The sequence below is a fragment of the Primulina huaijiensis genome, chromosome 17 (assembly GCF_012295235.1).
Source record: "Primulina huaijiensis isolate GDHJ02 chromosome 17, ASM1229523v2, whole genome shotgun sequence".
Lineage (NCBI taxonomy): Eukaryota > Viridiplantae > Streptophyta > Magnoliopsida > Lamiales > Gesneriaceae > Primulina > Primulina huaijiensis.
This window is the reverse complement of record NC_133322.1, coordinates 17311425-17329260: the sequence shown is the minus strand read 5'-3', so window position 1 is coordinate 17329260 and position 17836 is coordinate 17311425. Positions and strand designations below refer to the sequence as shown.

Here is a 17836-nt window from a genome sequence, read left to right as displayed (position 1 = left end):
ATCATCAATAATTTCTGATTTTGATTTGACTCAACTTATAAAAAAAAAAAAAAAATACTACCTCCGTCTCAATTATATATGTTAAAGTTTCGTTATATATGTCAAGTTTCTTTTTTTGTTTGTCTCAAATATATTGGCTTGTATTATATTTTACAATATTTTTCTACTCTTTTACTAATATACTTCTATTTACTACGTCTTGAAAAACATGCAGTCATTTTTAAATGAATTAAATTTGAATAAAATAAGTTTGTATGTAATTTGTTTTTCAATGATTTTCTTAATCTGTATGAAAAAGCATGCCTATGTAATGCGAGACAGGACGAAATCATCCGCTATATTTGATACTGTAAATTGTGTTACACTTTTGTGAAATAAGTGTAACGGAGGATTTCGTCCCAATCGAGACAATTTTTGAGAAGCTATAAACACACGTTCCTATCCTACTAAGCGGATAGAAACTCATGAAAGCCACGTTTCCTTCTCTACTAATTTGTTATGGCTATTCAAATGCTTTTGGACTCTCATTCTTGCTTTATCACTCACATTTATCGTGAAGGAAATCAAGTGGGATGGATTAGTTTTAGAAGCACATAATCATAGATAATTTAAATTTTTTTATATACAAGAAAAAGTTCCTAGGCATATAATGAGGGCGTCAGCATTTCCCTCACGCACCACTCTTGTTTAGTTTTAGTTGATTTTGTGCTTTCTGCTAATTTAGTTACAGGAAGAGAGAGATTTTCTTGATGCGGAGAGAATTGGGAAATCAACTCCAATGTTTTATGAGGTATTAAGTCTGCTAAATTTCTTGAATTTAAGTAAGACATCGGTGCTTTGTACGTGCATTAAGTAAATTCCAAATCCACTAAATAAATTATTCCAAACTCATTGTAACTCTGATCGACGATCCGGGAGCGCCGATGTATCAAAGATACACATCTTGTTCATATAATAAAAATTGAAAAATTTCGAAAATCAAAATTTTCACTTACCATATTGGATAGCTGCCAGTTTTAGTGAGCTCCTTCACAAAACATGTCGTTCCACTCTCCTTCTTTAATTAACAATTAAGCTAACTTTCATTTCTTCCATCTTATGGAATCAACTTATAAACTCCTTTATAAGTTTCCTATTTGATCCCCATCAAACTATAAGTCGCCAAATTTCAACTCCTTGAAATATGACTATCTAAATGGGAACACAAAATTCAATACTTATGTGATCATCAATGGTTCAGGGATACAGCTAGCCATGGGTTCACATATCCATGTGATTCAGAATAACATTTATTCTTATTCAGGCTTATCCTTGTTAGCCTCATTCTTTTCATCAACTCCTTGATCAAGAATGTCATATCTCATTTCTGATTGCACCCATCGGATCATGGTAAGAGCGTCTAGTAGCATTGTCCCGTGATCTCCTAGGTATTACTGATAGTGCTTGCAAGAACTTTTAGTCATGTTTAGCGTACAGTACAGTCCCTTCAACATATATATCCCGATCGAATCTACAACCATTGGTATATCAAGATTTGCATATGAATTCGATAACTTATTTTTGAATACTAATAGTAGCATGGTATGTGCAATTAGAAAAACACATTTCCCTGAAGCACATTTCTTGCTCTAGTCAGAGACTCCTGACACTATTAACTCATCAGATCACATAGGATATCTTCACCCGTAGCCAAACGGTGAATCCCCGACTACAATGAATTTGCTCCTACGTATTTCGAAACTACACGCTACCACGCCACCCGATGACCATTAATATAGTCGTTAAACGGATTAAAGTGCATGCTAGTACGTATAGCCCCTACATTGTCTCGGGTCAAATGACTAATAGTGTACAACTATAACCGCGAACTATTCCACTCGATAAGTGAGAACCACTTGGACAGTACGATGGAAGGTTGTTCAGTGCATCATCATATGATCATCCATCTCTGTGAATGGACATCTCCTTGCCCTCGCTGATGAAACATGACGTTTACATCACTGATGCTAGTCTCGAGCTCGAGCGACCTTTATCCTTTTTTAGGCGACTGATTCTACTAAGAACCTGTTTATAATATACTATATATTCCTAATGAGTTTCATGATCTTAGGTTGCGAGGCAGATCTAATTGTACCAATTGTATATTCAAGGACTTTATATATGCAGCTTTCATTGGTATACAGATAAATTATAATGTCATAATCGAATGAAATCGCAAAATATTATCAAAATAAATATTGTTTTACATTAGAGTTAATAAAAGCTCAAACCACAAGTTGGCTTGTTGGACATCTACTCTAACAGACAGAGACAACATGGTGGGAAAAGTTCTTGAATTATACGGATTTGGACGGTAGATGGATTACAAAAGATATCATCCTAAAGTCTTGTGGTGGGCAGTACATCTAATTTTGTTCAATTCAAGTCTAATTTTACTCTTCCGATAATGTAGTTGTTTTGTTTTCCTAAGAGAAGATAATAAATATCTCATGTGTTCTCTTTGTCTTACAGTATGAATACTTTCTCTTGAAGATAGAATATTAGCTCAAGACGCAACTTTATTTCCTTATACTTGTGGCAGTTCAGAGTGCACCTACTTAGGTACTAATGGGTCGGGCTGTTAGGCCCATGAGTCCGGGGAGGTGCGTGTCTATCTGCTGGTGTTGTCTCGTATCCCTTAGATATCAGTCTTACCCTTTCATAACCTTCGGCCATGTCCCCATCAGAGACAGTATTACCCATTAAGATCCGTTGTCACTCTTTTACGGCTCACTTAGCCAGTCAGATCAAGCAGCTTGACGCATGAGAACTTCCTAGGAGGTCACCTGTCTCAGTACTACTCTCACTCATGCACGCTTAACCCAACATGTACAAATGGTTTTTATTTGAAAGTGAAATGTGAAAAATGAAATAGTAAGATATAAAGTTCGACTTGTCCCAAAAGGTTTTTTTCAAAGACCTGTAATTGATTATGAAGAAACGTATTCTCCCGTTATGGATGCTGTTACGTTTCTGTATTTGATTAGTTTGGCGGTATCTGAAAATTTTAAAATGTATCTTTTGGGTATATATATATATATATACCCAAAAAATGTTATTATGTGAAATTGCAAAGATCATTATATGGGTTAAAGCAATCCGACCGAATGTGGTATAATCGGCTAAGTGAACACTTAATGAAAAATAGATATGTAAACAATTTAACATGTCCTTGCGTTTTCATTAAGAAAACAACATCCGGATGCGTAATTATTGTTGTATATGTTAATGATTTAAACATCATTGGAACGAATAAGGAAATTCAAGAAGTTGTCTTGTACTTTAAGGAAGAATTTGAAATAAAGGACCTAGAAAAAAAAAGTATTGTCTGGATTTGCAAATTGAACAAAAAAAATGTGGAATATTTGTTCATCGGTCAAATTATACAGAAAAGGTCCTTAAATGTTTTATTGGTGCCCTTATGTATCTTGCAAATTGTACAAGACCTAATATATCTTTTTCTATAAATTTATTCACAAGATTTAGCTCATATCCAACAAAGAGATAATGGAATGGAATTAAACATATATTCCGTTATCTACGAAGAACGAAAGGCATGAGACTTTTGTATTCAAAAAATACCAATCAAAATATAATTGGTTATACTGATGCTGAGTACTTATATGATCCACACAAGGCAAATTCTCAAACCGGATATGTATTTACTCGTGGAGGCACTGTAATTTCTTGGCGTTCACAGAAACAAACACTCGTAACAACTTCATCAAATCACACCGAGATTATTACACCAATGGAGCAATCCGTGATTGTGTGTGGCTAAAATTAATGACCCAATATATCCAAATCTCATGCGGATTATCATTTGACAAGAAGTCTGTGACACTATATGAAGATAATGTTGTATGTGTTACTCAAATGAAAGAAGGATATATAAAAAGCGACAGAACTAAGCATATTCCCCATAAGTTCTTCGCATTCACCTAAGAGCTTGAGAATAGTAAAGATATTGATATTCGTTACATTCAATCAAGTGAAAACTCATCAAATCTCTTCACAAAGGCACTTTCTACGACAATATTCAGAAACCATATATATAACATTGGAATGCGCAATCTACGAAATTTGTGAAGAATCGTTAGTGTTAACATGATGGAGATTTTACGTGACTGCATTATTTTTCCCTTACTATATGGTTTTTATCTCAATGGATTTTTCCTAATAAGGTTTTTAAAGAGACATTTTAAAGAACACGTAACGAAAACAATCATTGTCTCATGATCATCATCACAAGAAAGAGTGTTGAAAATAAAAGTTGTAAACATTGAAAATTAATCTGTGATAATGTATGTAATAATATATTTATTTTAAGATTATTTCCAAAAAAATTCTATACATAGGTCTCAATTTTTGAAAAAAAACACAATTGAATGGAGAAAATTTTATAAAGTGCGCAGTTCAATATATTTTTGTGAGTTTGAGATTTTTACCGTAAATTTTTATTTTTTAACAATATATACAATTGATGAATAGAGAGAATTTTAAGATTTATAAAAAAAAAAAATTTACAATCATACCAAAGTTAATTATTAAAAGAGGTTTAATTTTATAAATAATATAGATAACAGGAAAATGTAAACGTATATGAGAAGTGTGAGTTGCACAAAAGTGAGATTGAATTAAAATACAATCAGTTAGAGCAATTATTAGATATTGATCCTCCTAGAGCGCCCTAGTGGTCAATCGTGAAACCATTTTAAGGGCTATTTTAACTAGCCTTAATATTTAAATTAGAAGCAACAGTCTTGGCTTGGGTCCTAAAATGCAAACAAAATTTTTAGGGGATGTAGGGAAGAAGAGAGCAGGACAGGAAAGTAAGTGCGCATACAGCAGAGATGACGATAATGCCCGTGGCTTCCCCTTGCTAGAATTAAAGTATTGTGAAACAAATAGCACTCCCATCACAACAATAAGACAACCCACGAGCGTGCTGAAGAATAGTGCACCCGGTTGCCTCGTCTGCACAAAACCATACACCCCGTTAGAAGTCACAACAATAATATCTGTCAATCCGTCGTTTGAGAAGTCCTCGCACACTAAGGCATGTGTAGGAGGTGCCGGAAGATCCATGGTCGTTAATAAACTTCCTCCACGAGATAACACAACGGCTTCTTGATCTCCTACAGCGAGAATCATTTCAGGATTGTCGTGCGTACGTAGAGGAAATGGCTTAAGTGTGGGAACCACATCAAAGTCCATCCCAGATGGAGATGGAAGCTTGGACCATGTGGCACCAGTCAACAGCTGCCAATTCCAGTCAGCATCATGTCCGTGCAATCCAGGAGAGTATGATGTCACCTGAAACATTAGTTGTCAAACAATTGACAAAGGAGAAATAGGAATGTTAAATTTTCAACAGAATTTGTGACAGAAAACAATGGAAAACCATGATTTAAAACTATATCAACAAAGGACTTGGTATCGTTTGATTTCGAACCATCACATCAAAAATTCACCCCTCTATTTTCAACCCTTTTCTTGGAACCACCCAAAAAACAAAAAGGTTGGTCCTGTTTCTTTTGGCATGCTAGAATGATGTTAGTATTGTAATTCTAGCTAAACAAATTTAATTCTGACCACTTCAGAACTAAAATCATATCCATTCAAAATATCATATCTGAATCATACAACCCAACCCGGATAAATGAACGTCCATTAATCCCTTAACCAACAAGATCAACACATTCATTTGCAACAAATAAAGATCCCAAATATTTTTACACCTGTTCAATCGCTAGCTATTTTGTGAGAAGCAATCTGAAAATTTAGTCATGTAGCCAATCAACGAAAATAGGAAAAGGTACAAGCTGCACCAATAAATCGAAAAATACAAAATTTCTTGCAAATTTGTTGTGAAGATTTGCAGATTTCAGCAGAAGAAAATTCCAACGAGAAATATGAATTATAAATTATTGGATAAAACACAATCCATAACTATGTCGAGCATGATTCGAGGGGTGGGGGGGATGGGATAATTAAATATGAGGGAGGAGCTTCACACCAGTTTTAAAGCTAATTACAGAAGGCATGATGCAAACAGGAGAAACTTAAACAGCATACCTCTCCTCGGTTGGTAAGGAAGACAACATCACCATGGCTACCACTACGATGCCTACGACCATCATTTCTTGGGATAAGAATATGTGTTGCCACATCTAATGAAGCAACATCTGAATTTCGGCCAAAACTTCTAGAAAATTCTCCATGTTGGAATAAGTTGAAAGGAGTGTGATGGCATATAGAAGCATTAAAAAGCTGTTCTCGAACTGGCACACCTGATGTTGCAACAGCCAAACATAGACGAAGCACTTCCATAGATCCACTTATAACAGACTGTTCAACACCATTTCCTCCCACGACCTATAGTGGAACATACACATAAATCAGCATCAATCATGAAAAGCAAACAATCAATTTGAACAAGAATTTTCTTTCAGTGCAACTCTGGTTCAAAACTACTTTCTAGACTAATTTTACTGATATACTATAATTATGAATAGCAGTTGCTAGGAGCCCAGAGGCAACTTAAGGTTGATTAAACTTGTTACGGATTTCCATTCAATGCATCCATGGTTCAAAACTGCATTCTGAAATTGCAGAGAGAAAGAATCGCAGATTGAAAAAATGATGAACGTATTGTTAGTATGTTTTAGTTTACCATAGAACATGTGGGGTGAAGCTGTTCTAACAGAAAATTATCTTTTAAATAAGGTGCCTCAAATAAATAAGATAAAAGTCCATATGAATTATGGAAAAAATGAACTTCTTTCTACCAATATTTGTGAGTGAGGGGGGCATCTTGCCAAGATAACAGTACCCACTACAAAAAAGGTAAAGTTATGAACACAATCTTTTGATTTCATTTTCATTGAATATGCACAAATAGTAACTCTTATTGTTTCTTTATACTGCAATCTCAAATTCCTAATCACAAGAATACGATAATGGAATCAAGAAATACTTCGTTCTTTGAACATGTGTTTCCATGCAAATATAATGAATAACCAAGTTCATCCAATAGATCACATGAGACCATGGAAAAAGAACAAGAGGTTAACAATGAAATTGAACCTAGACGTAACAAAAGAGCTAGAACAGAGAAATATTTTTGTCCGGATTTCATCACTTTCATGATGGAAAGTGAACATCAAAACTTCAAGAAAATTGTGAATTCATTTGAGTGACCCCAATGGAAAGAATCTATAAATTCCGAAATAGACTCCATTTTACAAAACCGTACATGTGAATTAGTGGACCTTTCTCAAGTAAGCAAACCACTATGTTACAAATTGATTTTTAAACGAAAAATGAAATCAGATGGAACCATGGTAAGTATAAAGCAAGTTTGGTAATTAAGGGTTACCGTCAACGTGAAGAGCTAGATTAATTTTACACTATTCCCCTGTAACAAGAATAAACTCAATACAAGTGATGATTGTGATTTTTTTCATTTCGGAATCTTGAAGTATAACAAATGGGTGTAAAAACTACAATTCTAAATGGAGATTTAGAAGATGAATTTTTGTGGAACAACTTGAAAGATTTTTTACACATGGGCAAGCAAACAAGTTTTGTAAATTGGTAAAATCTCAATATGGCTTGAAGCAAGCACCAAAGTAATGACACGAAAAATTTGTTAAAGCCATGTTAGAAAGTAGATTTAAAGTCAATGTTTTGACAAATGTGCATACATTAAGGACACGGAAAATGACTATGTAATGTTATGCCTTTTTGTAGATAAAATGCTTATCATTGGGAGCAATGATTAGATTATTACATCCACCAAGAATTTGTTAAACTCAAAATTTGATATGAAAGATTTGGGTTTAGCCGATGAAATCTTTGGAATTAAAATCCATAGAACATAAGAAATGATGGTCCTAATTCAGATATTTTATGTTGACAAAATCCTTGAGAAATTTAATAAGGATGACTCTGCATTGTCTAAAATCTCGATAGATATAAGTCAACATCTATCAAAAAATCGAGGTGAGAGTATCTCTAAATTTGAATACTCTCGATTCATTAGAAGTCTGATGTATTTAATGAGTTGTACAAGAGCAGACATATCTATGCAATAAGAAAATTGAGTAGATACACAAGTAATCCTGGAGATGAACACTAGAAAGCAAATATCAGATTGCTAAGGTATTTAAGGTACATTCGTGACCATAAGCTAAACTATACCAGATATCCCGCTGTTAATAAAGGATACAATGATGCAAAGATATCTGATATTAAAGACTTAAAATCTACAAGTGGATTTGTATTCACTTTAGGAGGTGCAACAATTACATGAAAATCTCATAAACAAATTGCAATATCTAGATTCACGATGGAATCTGAGTTTATAGCCCAGGAAAAATGTGTTGAAGAGGCTGAATGGCAGCATTTATTTTTAGAAGATGCTCTAGCATGGGTGAAACATGTGTCGATTATATGTATACACTAAGATAGCCAATATCCGATCGAAAGGTCACAAAACAATTTGTATAATAGTAAGTCTAAACATATACGTCGTAAACACAATATCATTAGACAAATACTCTCAATTGGAATCTTCTTAATTGACTGTATAATGTCAAAGGATAATATAGCAGATCCATTAACCAAAGGGTTAAACAAAGAGTTATTTGTGAAATCATCAAGGGGAATGAGACTGAAGCCTGTAGAATAAATTGGTCCGAAGAAAAACTCAGCCTACGCTGACTTTCAACGGGACAACATAATCACACCATTAACCAAAGGGTTAAACAAAGAGTTATTTGTGAAATCATCAAGGAGAATGAGATTGATGCCTGTAGAATAAATTGGTAAAAAGGAGAAACCAACTTATGCTGACTAAGATCCCAAGAACTAGGTTCAATGGGACAATGAAGGATCGGTTTTGACACATTTGAATGTGCTTCAAACACAATATTCTCCATACACTACAATAGCTTGTGTTCTAAGAATGAATACACCGATGAATTAAATTGAATTTGATTTTCAAACCAAGCGAAAGGTACTCGAAATAATCTTTCGTTAAGAAAACTGAATAGTTTAAAGCTTTTAGCTTGTGTTTAAACCGAATAACTGAAATAAAGGGATCAGTCCGGGCTTGTATCAGTTTAGTTATAGGAAGAACTGAACTGAAATCAGCTGAACTGATCAAATCATTTTTACAACAATAGTTAAATAGTTAGGGACACAAGATATGTTTATGGATGTTTGAAGACTTCAACTGCTCCTACGTCACCCTTTCTACCACCTCGGGTAGGATCCACTAGAAGACTTTGATTAATACAACTCTTTGTACAAACCCACTCCAGAAGGACAGCATCCAACTAGAACTCTTAACACTCAAAATTGTAGGCAGCACCTTACAATCTACATAATGATTAACATCTTTATGCCAAGACTACAACCTCATTGTTTTACGCCTTTGTGTGAAAAATCACTCATCTAAACAATAAGCTCAACTCTCTGTATATTTGAATGATTGTGTGAGTGTGTGAGAACTGATCTAATCAATACAACACAAAAGTGTTCTCACACAACTAGGCTAACTGCTTCTAGTAAGTTGGTATGTAATGAGCGTGCCCTCAGTTTTATTCACACACTGGTATCTAGTTGTGATTATGATGCTTCTTGTTGTTTTCACTGGTCTTTGACCTGGTATTTATAGGCGCTCAGCTGACCGTACATGAAGACTCAATAATAATGTCCATTGCATTTGCATGTGCTTCTTTAAGACATGTCTTGTCATTCTGACAACTGTTCTGGAAGCTTTTCTCTTTTTAGCTTTGCTGCAACGTTTATTATTGTACTTTCATCTGTGAGGTAGCTTGTAGCTTTATATATTCGCGCTTAGCTGGATTCCGTTAAATTGTCTTGTCGTGACATGCGAACATATAAGTTACAACTGATGCTCTGAACTGGTCTGATGAACTGGTTCTCTGAACTGATTTGGTGAAATCAGTTTGGACTGATTTCACTGTATCAGTTCTTTTGTTCAGCTGGGTTCTTAATCAGTTGAGCTCTTCATCAGCTGGTCAGGCCTCTAAATGTCTACTGCTGAACCACCTATCAGCTGGAATATCAGTGGAACTGTTCTTTGATATATCAGTTGGACTGGTTCAGTTTTGGCAATTAGTTGGTGCTTTCGGTTGGCGTCTCGACAGCTTCAGTTCTGGCTTTGGGAACTGATCAATTTGTGACCCGATCAGTTTCAACTTTCTGCGCGCTAGATAAATTTGTTAGAAACAAAATAATAAGTTTTGTTAACATCAAAATCAAGATTGCGAACATGAAATGTTCCAACAGAAAACCTAATCACATTGATTTGGTGGATCATTGTGGAGGTTATCCCTTCATATTCCTATTATGAAATAGTAAATGTTGAAAATAAACATATGACTTTTAATGATTCTGATGAGAAGTAATATAGAATCACATATGTGAGAGAGAAATATGGTTGCTTCGAAGGAGTTGCAAGGCTCAATTATAGACCATCTTGCAGAACCAGGCATGTGTTGAAGAACCAGGCATGTGTTTATGGTAAAAATGAACACAATCATGAGAACGGTATTGTATTGGGGAGAGTCATCTGTGAAATATATCTTAATTTACACAAAAGGATGTGCAATTCAAAGACACCACGCCTACTGTTTACTAGTTATTGTGCTTTCACAATGAAAGCTTCAAATGGTAAAGAGTCAACTGTTGAACTTTATCACAAAGATATTTGTTTACCTTACAATTTCTATTTATGTGGGAGATTGTGGTATTATGTGTAATGGTCATTGGGCTTTTCCAATTTAAGTGAATGAAAAGCGAACATGTAATATATGGGTTTATGAATTAATACATATGATAACTGGATGGTACAAGTGTAGTATGATGGATTTGTTCCACATAGAAAAATAAAGTTAGCTTGGGTAAGTTTATACTGAGTCACAATTTATGAAGGTGTAAGATTTGTTAGTTAAGAGGCTCTTTTGCGCGCGCACCTTCGTAAGGGAGTGTAAATCAAGTTCACGATTTCACTGAAAAAGGTTTGACTTGCTTGCAAGCGTACGAACACGACTTGGGTGCGTCAAATATCAGACCGATCAAGGTAAAAATCGCCTACCTAGGCTAAGCCACATTTTTAAATTTTTATTATTATTTTACATCTTTTTCCATTTCGGATGAGACCTTCCACATGCCCTGGCCAAACCTTCTGGATGAGACTTTTTATTCATCTAGGTGGTTGTTGGTGCTTTAGACAACAACTTTTGGTGCTTCTGCTAGCCAACTTTTGGCCTTTTGGATGCCCAACCTCTGAATGTCTTCATAGATCTCGTACACCTATAAATAGAGGTTGTCCAAAGTCCTCAAAACACACAACTTCTTCATTCTTTCTTCTCGTTTTCTTTTGCTTTCTCAATTCTTGTGATAAAGTTCAAGTACTTTCTTCAGTTCATCAGTGTAGTAATTTCGTACTAAGTTACTCCAGGTTATCCTTTGTATCCTTGAAAACATCTTTCCATCTTGATCCTCCAAGCACCGCAAGAGGGAACAAATCTGCTTTAAGAAAACAGCATTTGTTACATGTCTCGGCTTGGTTTACAATTTTCTTGCTATATTTATACTTTCAATATCATACTCTTTTTGTTTAGTATTCTAAATCCGCGATATTGCTTTCATTCATTGTTCTATAACTGCTATAACTTTCGACTACACTCATCTTTCGAATTTAAGCATTTTGGCTAACAAGTATCATTGGATTATATTAGTTTTTTCATCAATAAGAATATCCCTTGTAAAATTTTAGATATCACCAACATTAAAAATAATGGAATGGGGTCTATGAAACATATAGAGAAAATGGCAATTTTGATTGTGTATGTTAGCTTCTTGCGATTTTGGTCGTGTATGCTATAAAATTTCAGTCGTAGCCTTCGATTTTTGGAAATTTTAATCTTTTTCATAGGAAGTGATGAAATGACACTGATGGATCGGTTCTAAGACCTGCGAAGGTGCTTCAAACACAATATTCTCAATGAGCTGCAATAGCTCGTGTTCTAAGAATATAAAAACCGATGAATTTAATCGAGTTTGGTTTTGAACCAATCGAAAAATACTCGAAATAATCATTCGTTAAGAAATCTGGCCAATTTGAAAGTCTATTAACTTGTATAAACTGAATAACTGAAATAAGGAGAATCAGTTCTTGCATATATCAGTTTATTTATGGTAAGAACTGAACTGATAACTGCTCGAACTGATCAAATCAGTTTGAAAACAAAAGTTAAACAGTTAAGTACACAAGATATGTTTATGGATGTTCGAAGACTTCAACTGCTCCTACGTTACCCCTTTTATCACCTCGGGTAGGATCCACTAGAAGACTTTGACTTATACAATGTCTTGTACAAACCCACTCAGCTTAGGACTTACCCTACTGCCTAACTGAATTCTTAGCCTAGACTGAAGGCAACACCTTCGAGCCAACACTTGCTTAACGTCTATGCGTTGAAGACTACATACAAGTTTATTGTTTTTGTGCAAGACTCACTCAACTATTCAATACGCTTTATTTTCTCTATATGTGAGAGATGGTGTGTGTATGTATGTGTGAGAACTGATATATGAATACAACATGAAAGTGTTCTCACACACAGAGAGAAAAATGCTTCTAAACTAAGCTGATAACACTTTGAAGTGTTCTCTCAAGTCTGGGCTGATTGCTTCTGTAAGCAGATATGAGTTGAGCGTGTCATTCTTCTTCTCTCTTCTGTTTTTCACACACTTGTATTTCCACACCTTGTTTATTGACGATCTTGGTCTGGTATTTATATAGGCAATGTATCGTACATCAAGACTAATCAAATATGTTCATTGTAATTTGAGTTCGTTCCTCGAAATATTTTTGTACTTTCCGACAGCCATTCTGGAACGTTTTGGCTTTAAGCTCTGCTGCAACATCCATTATTATCCTTTTACTGGACAAAAGCTTTTCCTCAATGCGTACAGCTGGATTCCATTTGAATAAGCTTGTCGTGTTTTGCAAACTGATTGATTCTTAACTGATGTTCTGAACTGGTCAGTTGAACTGATCTTAAACTTGTTTGGTGAAATCAGTTGGCTCATCAGTTTAACTGATTTCACTGATTCAGTTGAACTGGTCAACTGGGCTCTTCATCAGCTGGCTGGGCTTCTGAAGGTCTTCTCCTGAACTGTCTATCAGCTGGTCAATCAGTTGAACTGGTCTTTTGATATATCAGTTGAACTATTTTAGTTTGGGCAATCAGTTGGCGATTTTAATTTGCGTCTCGATAGCTTCAGTTTTGGCTCGATAACTGATCAGTTTTAATCTTGATCAGTTTCAGCTTCTGCGCACTTAGGTAAATTCATCATAAACAAAATAACAAGTTTTGTTAACATCAAAATCAAGATTGCGGGCATAAAATGTTCCAACAGACACTACACACATTAATGTCACACTAGGGCTGCATTAGTGCCAAGTCAGAAAATTGACTATAATATTCCTAAAAAATACTTAAACTAAGACATCTGACTAAAATTGAAATTTGACAATATAGAAAATCAAAATCGAAAATAGAGAAAAATAAAAATAAAAATAAAAAATTATAATTTTCCTTAATATTTTTCAGTGACATCAGTATTGACGAAAAACCTTGAAATAAATGTGAGGATTATTAGCACTACATAAATATAATGGTGGAAAACCAACATAAATAAGTGAAGAATTCAGATGTAGATTAGGGACGTCCGGACGATGATATTCGTACACAAGCCTCAGCCATTTACCTGATCGGATGTCAAGACACATTATTAGACTCCATGTCATTTTCTCATCTTTATCTCTGGTTCGTGTCCTACAATAATATAATGATTATATCTCTTGTGAGAAAAAAATCATTATCTTTATTCGTAAGAAGAATTAAAAATCTATATATTTACAATATAAAAAATATTTTTAACATAAAAATAATAATTTTTCATGGTTGACTCAAGTAAAAGATCTGTATCACAAAATCGACAAATGAAACCGTCTTACAAAAATTTTTGTGTAATAATATTGAAGTTTTTGTGTAACAATATATTGAAGTTAACCTTATCTTCTAATTTATTATCATTATATCATAAATCATTTAAAAACTAAATCCACGAGGAATGTGTGAGTTTGTTGGTTTCGGATTCATAGACATAATATTATTGTCGTAAAACAACGTACGCACATAGGTTTATTGTTTATTAGCACATAACTTAGACATGATTTGACATAAACTTTATCCACAATAATCATCATGATTAGGACATTAACAATCGGCAATTTGTCGTCTCATTTGTTGTGAAAGTTAATTCCATCTTTGGACAATATTGTATACTACCCGAAGCACCCATAGATTCAATTGAGAAAAACCCTTCGAATATTTTGACTCATAAAATTTAGAATCTATAAATATCCAAGTATTAAAATGGAAATATTTCAAATATTAACTACAACAATTTCATAAAATAGCATGCACATACCAATTATTTAGAGTCTAAAGTTTTTTCACTTCAAATTTTGTTAATCACACTCCATTTTATATCTAAAATCCATTCATAAAATGAAGCATAATTAACAAAAATTGGAGCGTAAATATATAACATCACTAATTATTTAAAATTATGAAAAATTATAATTATAGTCTTATAAGTTCACTTGTTTTGATCAGTTTTAGTCATGTAAATTATCTTTTCATCTAGTAAATTTGATTGTTTATATCTTTTTTTTTACGCAAGCCACTAAATTCATCAAATATTGTTTATTTGGCACGGGTACTCTTCTATATGGCTCATGTGACTAGACTAAAACCTATATTACACATTAGAATTTAACCAAGCAAAAATAAAAAAGGAACTCTAAGCTTCTTTCCTCCCGTATATATTGAAATATAATTGGGTGTCATTTAGCTTTTTTTTTTTCCTTTTATATTTGTTTAGATTTAATTTAATGTGTGTAATATTATTTAATTATACCAACATTAGTTATGTAAAAGAATATTAATGTTTTAATGCTTTATTGAATTTTGGGAGAAAAAAAAAAGAACCGAAAGAAAATGTATTTAATAAAAACCAAATATAGATAAATTATAGACCTAAAATCCAAAATAGACCAATTTACCAGACTAAAATTATTAAAAAAAAATTCCAGCTTAAAAATTAAAGTTCCATTATTAAAGAAAATTCCGGCTTAAAAATTAAAGTTCAATCTGGTTATATTATTAAAGTTTAGTGAAATATCCATTTTATTAAACTCATCAACTCTCTGTTTATTAAACTCATTAAATCATCGCAGTTTGTTTACTAAATATTTGAAATTACTCCTCGTGTCTCCTCCAAATCATCGTATTCAATGATTTATTCGACCCTAAATTTGGGTAATTTCCCGAATGTTGGGTTAGTTCATCCTATTTTTGGAGTAATATCTCAAGGGGGTAGGTCGTATTACTATAAGGATATCACATTATTTTTCAGCAGCCCTTCTGTGAGACAATCCGTGAGACGTGGCGATCCAACACATATCTACAAATGAAAAATAATATTTTTGACATAAAAATTAATATTTTTTCATTAGTCGAGTCAAATAAGATATTTATCTCACAAAATTTACATGTGAGACCGTTTCATAAGAGTTTTTGTGATTATTTATTAATGTGATACAATTTATTTGACATTTTTTTAACATGTTCCATTTAAAATCGAGAATTTTTACGTATGTGGGAAAAACAGTAATTCTACACTTGAGAAAATACATAAAATCTTGGAAACGTCCAGAAGGATCATAACGCATGTTAAATGATATTTTATGATTTAAAATGATGATTTTGAGGAAAATATGATATTTTATGAATTATGGTAAAGTTGTGCAATTTATACTGTTTAAAATGCTATTTTTGGAAAGTTGTGGTATTTTATACTTTTAAAAAGAAAATTAAAAATGTTTTGAGGGATGTGAATTGACTGTGACAAAAGATATGATATATGATATATAATATATGATTTGTGAGGATGTCGTGAGGAGAAAATGCCCCAAAGGGAGCCCATTTACGGGAGAAGGCCTGAGGGGGAGCCTATTTATGGGAAAATGCCCTAGAGGAAGTCCGTCTATGAGAGAATGCACTCGAGGAAGTCCCGACGATCGTATTTCCACGGTGGAGCCTAGTGCCTACCCCCATGGACCATGTGGAGCTAAAACTGCAGTCGACCAAAAGAATAATTCTAGTCAATTTCGAAGATCATACTTCATCCAAAATGATAAAGGATTATAAAATTTACAATTAAAATGATTTATGATATATGATTTATGCTTAAATGATTTTTAAATGGTTTATTTATGTTTAAAAGCTATTTTAAATAAAATTATGATTTTTAAAGGCATGTGATTGTATATGTATTATTTGTTATCCATGTTTAGGACGTGCTGAGTCATTAGACTCACTAGGTTTGAATGATGCAAGATTTGATTATATATGGGATGCGCTGACGATTGAGTAGATTGAGTGCAGCAGTACACTCTCGAGGGACCTTTATGTTTCCGCACTAGCTTGATAGATAAAAGATTTATGTTAATGATTTTATTAGAGATATTTTTATGCTTTAATTTTATATTAGTTGATCTTTTAAAGGTTGATGCAGAATTTTTGGTTAGTTGACGATTTAGAGATTTATTTTATGCACTTGAGATTTAGATGTTAAATTATTATTATTTATGAAAATGTTAAGTTTATTTTTAATTAGTATTTTCGAGTTTATTAGTTTTAAAAGAAAAAAAAAGTTGAGGTCGTTTCAGTTCATTTAATAATTTTTTATTTTAATATCATAGGAAATTTTGAATTTTAAAATTGATTTTATGATTTTTAATCTATGATTTATACAAATTAATGTAATATTCAATAGTAATAAAAGATGATCCAAAAAATATCGTTTAATTCTTAATAATTGAATAACCTCGCAACAACCATGATTTTTAAAATTATTTTTAGCATTTTCAGTTAATATATAAGCTATAATATTTTTATACAAAATTATATCAAACAAGGCTAAATAATATTATTTTCACATGTATATTATCAATTTAAAAAAAGTTTACAGATTAATCAATTGATTTATTTTAAAAAATTTACAAACATTCAAACAAACTCACATATATACACATGTAAGGATTAAATGATTTAACTTTTAAATAAGTATATTAATTTATTAATATAAATATTGAAAAACTATTTCAAACTGAATATGTTATATATGCAATTAATTATTGGTTCAAAAAAATTGATAAAAAATAATATGTTATCATAAGTATAAAATTTATAAAATTCTATAAAAAAAATTTCACAAAATTCTATAAAAATCTTGCAAAAAAGTATACATGAATCCACATAAATCTGTTTATAAATCCGGGAGAATCCCTAAAAGTCAATAAAAATCTATCAAATCCCTAAAAGTCAATAAAAATCTATCAAATCCCTAAAAGTCTATCATTTGAAAAAGTCATCAAAACTCTGAATTGAATACACCTCACTACATTATATTTGATATCAAGGACTGAATCCCAAGATATTCTGTATAATACATACATGTACGTATATATAAATATTAAATATATAATTTAGAAAAGTTCGAATAATAAGATGAATAGAGAAGCAGCAATAAATACGACAAAGTATGGGTTGAAGTCAGTGTTGGCTCCAAGGAGACGCAGCCTAGCTGCTACCTAGGGCCTCCCCATTGGATATATATA

At 32.8% G+C, this 17836-nt stretch overlaps 1 protein-coding gene across 1 annotated transcript; it reads right to left on the bottom strand.

The window, feature by feature from the left end:
• Window positions 1-4731: 4731 nt before the first annotated feature.
• Window positions 4732-6482, bottom strand: LOC140963172 (uncharacterized). The gene is made up of 2 exons (XM_073422439.1): window positions 6118-6482; window positions 4732-5355 (listed from the first exon to the last, which is right to left on the bottom strand). The coding sequence occupies exons 1-2, from the start codon at window positions 6370-6372 to the stop codon at window positions 4783-4785; spliced, it is 828 nt and encodes a 275-aa protein (XP_073278540.1). The 5' UTR covers window positions 6373-6482; the 3' UTR covers window positions 4732-4782.
• Window positions 6483-17836: the final 11354 nt, after the last annotated feature.

Bases quoted from the DNA above. Each gene is read 5' to 3' on its own strand.
- LOC140963172 (XM_073422439.1), bottom strand. From the start codon at position 6,372: ATGGAAGTGCTTCGTCTATGTTTGGCTGTTGCAACATCAGGTGTGCCA. The intron at 5,356-6,117 runs GTATGCTGTTTA...CTAATGTTTCAG, and splicing joins TCCTTACCAACCGAGGAGAG to GTGACATCATACTCTCCTGG.